The following is a 3,581-nucleotide window of genomic DNA, read 5'->3' on the forward strand; positions in this document are numbered from 1 at the left end:
ACGGAGAACCCCAAAACCCCCCCCCCCTCCAAATACGAGCACCCAAGTCTTCCACAAACCAAGGGAAAACACTGGATTAGTTAATTAAACCTTGAAGTCCCTGCTCCGACTGTCACTACCTTATAAGGTAGAGTACCTACAGTAATTGAGGTCAAATATCAGATACACGTTTCTGGATCTCGTCCCCCCCCAGATGTGTGCGGATCCTTGGGAAGTTGGAGAACATCCGCGTGGTCAAGCTGTGTCTGTTCCAGGGGGTTGCAAAGGCCACGCACGTGGCACCCACTGTGGAGATGAAAGCGTGCGACAACCCTGCCTTAGATAACGTGGAGCCTGACCCCACCATATTCTGCACCGCGTTTAAGAAGAACCGCTTCTACATGGTGAGATAACAGGCAACCACTTTTTTTTCTCTTCTCCCACTGCTATCTGTCTTAATACAACTTTCTTTATTTTGTGTACTTTAGTTCACAAAGAGAGAACCAGAGGATACAAAGAGCGCAGACTCGGACAGAGACATCTTTAACGAGAAGCCCTCGAAGGAAGAGGTGATGGCTGCCACGCAGGCGGAGGGCCCCAAGAGAGTGTCTGACAGCGCCATCATCCACACCACCATGGGGGACATCCACATCAAGCTTTTCCCCGTGGAGTACGTTTTTGAGAACATACTGGCTTTGTTGAGAAGTCTCCTTTTACATTTAAGTAGATTTAAGTATTGTTCTTTGCTCTTTTGTTTTATTTTAGATGCCCCAAAACTGTGGAGAACTTCTGTGTTCACAGCAGGAATGGCTACTACAACGGTCACATATTCCACAGAGTGATCAAGGTAGGTTTTCTTCTGGTTGGTAAGACATATTCAGTAAGGCTAGGATCACACTTGGTGTCTTTTTTCGATAAGAAAATGTTGACTAGGGTGCTTTTCTTGTTATTAAAAAAAAAAAACTTGTGGCAGCGTTTTGGTTCCAAAAAGCAGCCGAGCGTCTTTTGTTTCTATAACAGGTCCTGCTACAGTATCCAGAGTGCTATGTGGAGCGGTGCTAGATAAAACAAAGCTCACAGAGAGGCAGTGGTGCTACTACTAACGTTAGATAAAACAAAGCCAGTTCCCTGAACAGGATCCACTCGGTCGGATCTCCATTTTTTCTCGTTTTGGAAACGACCGGTCTCGCTACTCTGCTCGTCATTGGTCAGCTGTTAAAAAAGCGCTCGACGTATGGTGTTTAATTTTCCAAAAAAGTTTAACGTTTAACCTCAAAAAGACGCTCTGAGCTGCAGGAAAAAAGAAGTCAGCAGTGCCGTTTAAGAAAGCGACCGTTTCTCCATAGGATTACAATATAAAACAGGCTGGCAGCTTAAAATAAAGACACTAAGTGTGAACGTTGCCTTCTCCGACATTGAGCTGTGTGTGGATCTTTGTCTTTGCTGTGTGCAGGGTTTTATGATTCAGACAGGAGACCCCACAGGCACAGGCATGGGCGGAGAGAGCATCTGGGGCGGGGAGTTTGAGGACGAGTTCCACGCCACATTGAGACACGACCGCCCGTACACACTCAGCATGGCCAACGGAGGCCCCGGCACCAACGGCTCGCAGTTTTTCATCACCGTTGTTCCAACTGTAAGTTGCCTCATTTATGCCTTTTTAAGGGCCTTAAACATTTCACCTTAAAGGAATAGTTTTACATTTTGTGATATCCGCTTATTCGCTGAGAGTTAGATCAGACGATTAATACAGTCTCGTGCTTTTACGGTAAATATGAAGCTACAGCTTAATTTAGCTTAAAATCTAGAAATAGGTAAACTACTAGCCTGACTCGGTCTGAAAGTTAAAAAATAATCAGTCTACCAGCACTTCTAACAGCTCTCTGATTAACATAGTATTTTTGTCTGTTGAATTTGAGCGAAAACCAAAGACTCGACAATGAATAGTTCTGTTTCTCAAAATAATGAACTATTTCTGTATAAATCATCTCTTACGCCCAAAGAAAAGAAAATCAGTTAAATAGACTATGAAACACTGTGAAGCCGCCAATGTAAAGCTGTTTAAGGAAAGATTTCTCTTTTGCAACATTTTTATAGACTAACACACAAATCCAGTAAAACGCTCGACATACTTGTGTGTGTGTGTGTGTTTTATATATTATAAAATACCTAAATTTCACAGTTCTTTTTGTGAGAAATGTATAAAAATGTGTTTTTGTTTTTTATAAATGAAGAGGGCCTTATGATCCCTGTGAAGCTTTGGCCAGCCCTAGTGGTGCTCCAGCATGTCAGCAGATTAAGTGAAGAACCAAGTACGAGTCTGACAACTTGTCATTTCTAACTGTGCTTGGGGTTTGTCGGATTGTAAACAGGCAACAGAATATCATAATTTGGCTAATAAATGATCACAGTGATAGTATATGGTCTTTAATGGGCGGCTGTGGCTCAGTGGTAGGGAGGTTGCCTGCCAATCGGAAGGTTGGTGGTCAGATCCCCGCCCCTGCAGTCATTGTCGAAGTGTCCTTGGGCAAGACACTGAACCCCGAGTTGCTCCCGGTGCTGCGCATCGGAGTGTGAATGTGTGTGAGTGTTTATCTGATGAGCAGGTGGCACCTTGTACGGCAGCCTCGGCCACAGTGTATGAATGTGTGTGAATGTTTCCTGTAGATGTAAAAGCGCTTTGAGCAGTTGTTAAGACTGGAAAAGCGCTATATAAGTACAGCACATTTACATTTACATTTAATTTAAGCTTAAACTGAGTTTTAAATCCATCATGGATGCAGCCTGGAAGAAAACCGAACCCGGTGAGATCCTGGATATTGTTATTGTCCAACTCATCGCTGTTCTTCAGCTGTGCCACTCCATCTTTCACCATATGTCAAGTATTGTGCCATCATTATGTCTCTTTCGGTCATGTCTGAATGACAAAAAAACACTGTTAGATTGCTGAAGCCAATGACGCTACAGATTCCTTGTCTGAAAAGGGCTTAAAGATGTTATCTGGGATATTGTTTAACGTGCTGCTGTATTTTCCCCCCTCAGCCTTGGCTCGACAACAAGCACACGGTGTTTGGAAGGTGTGCGAAAGGCATGGAGGCCGTCCAGAGGATCTCCAATGTCAAAGTTAACCCCAAGACCGACAAACCGTATGAAGACATCAGCATCATCAACATCACCATAAAGTGATCGTATGTCTTTAGCATGTCCTGTACAGTGATGCTTTTTTGTTTTTTACCAGGAGGAGTTATTAAAGGATGCTAACAGCAAAACTGTAGTTTGAATTATTTGGAGATAAGGTTTCAGTCTAATCATTGGTTCATGAGAACAGGCTGCTTCCTGTGGTTCGGTGTTTAGCTGCTGTCCTTCGAGGGAGGGAGGGAGGAGCATAACGCCAACTCAGCGCTATTAGCTACTTTAAATGACAATAAAATACTCATAGCACTTTGACTTCTGTTGAGGCCTTTACAGGTCTCCTGACATGGTGCTCTTTGGATACTTTTATATAGAATTTTCCCCTTATGATGTCATGAGGGGCAAGGTTCCAGATCATGCCATCTGGAATTTGTAGAAGGCAGAGCAGGATACCCAGGGCTCGGTTTACA

General features: G+C 43.6%; 1 protein-coding gene across 1 annotated transcript in view; it reads left to right on the forward strand.

Annotated features, from left to right (window-relative positions):
* Nucleotides 1–3,213, forward strand: part of ppwd1 (peptidylprolyl isomerase domain and WD repeat containing 1) — a gene marked incomplete at its 5' end in the record, with an annotated part of 7,044 nt that extends 3,831 nt beyond the window's left edge. The window contains 5 exons of the mRNA XM_032540333.1: nt 194–383; nt 468–649; nt 745–826; nt 1,433–1,615; nt 3,022–3,213. Of these exons, the coding sequence (XP_032396224.1) occupies nt 194–383; nt 468–649; nt 745–826; nt 1,433–1,615; nt 3,022–3,165 (781 nt within the window). The remainder of the gene's footprint in view (nt 1–193; nt 384–467; nt 650–744; nt 827–1,432; nt 1,616–3,021) is intronic.
* Between the last annotated feature and the right edge of the window lie 368 nt (nt 3,214–3,581).

The sequence above is a fragment of the Etheostoma spectabile genome, chromosome 16, assembly GCF_008692095.1.
Source record: "Etheostoma spectabile isolate EspeVRDwgs_2016 chromosome 16, UIUC_Espe_1.0, whole genome shotgun sequence".
Classification (NCBI taxonomy): Eukaryota; Metazoa; Chordata; class Actinopteri; order Perciformes; family Percidae; genus Etheostoma; species Etheostoma spectabile.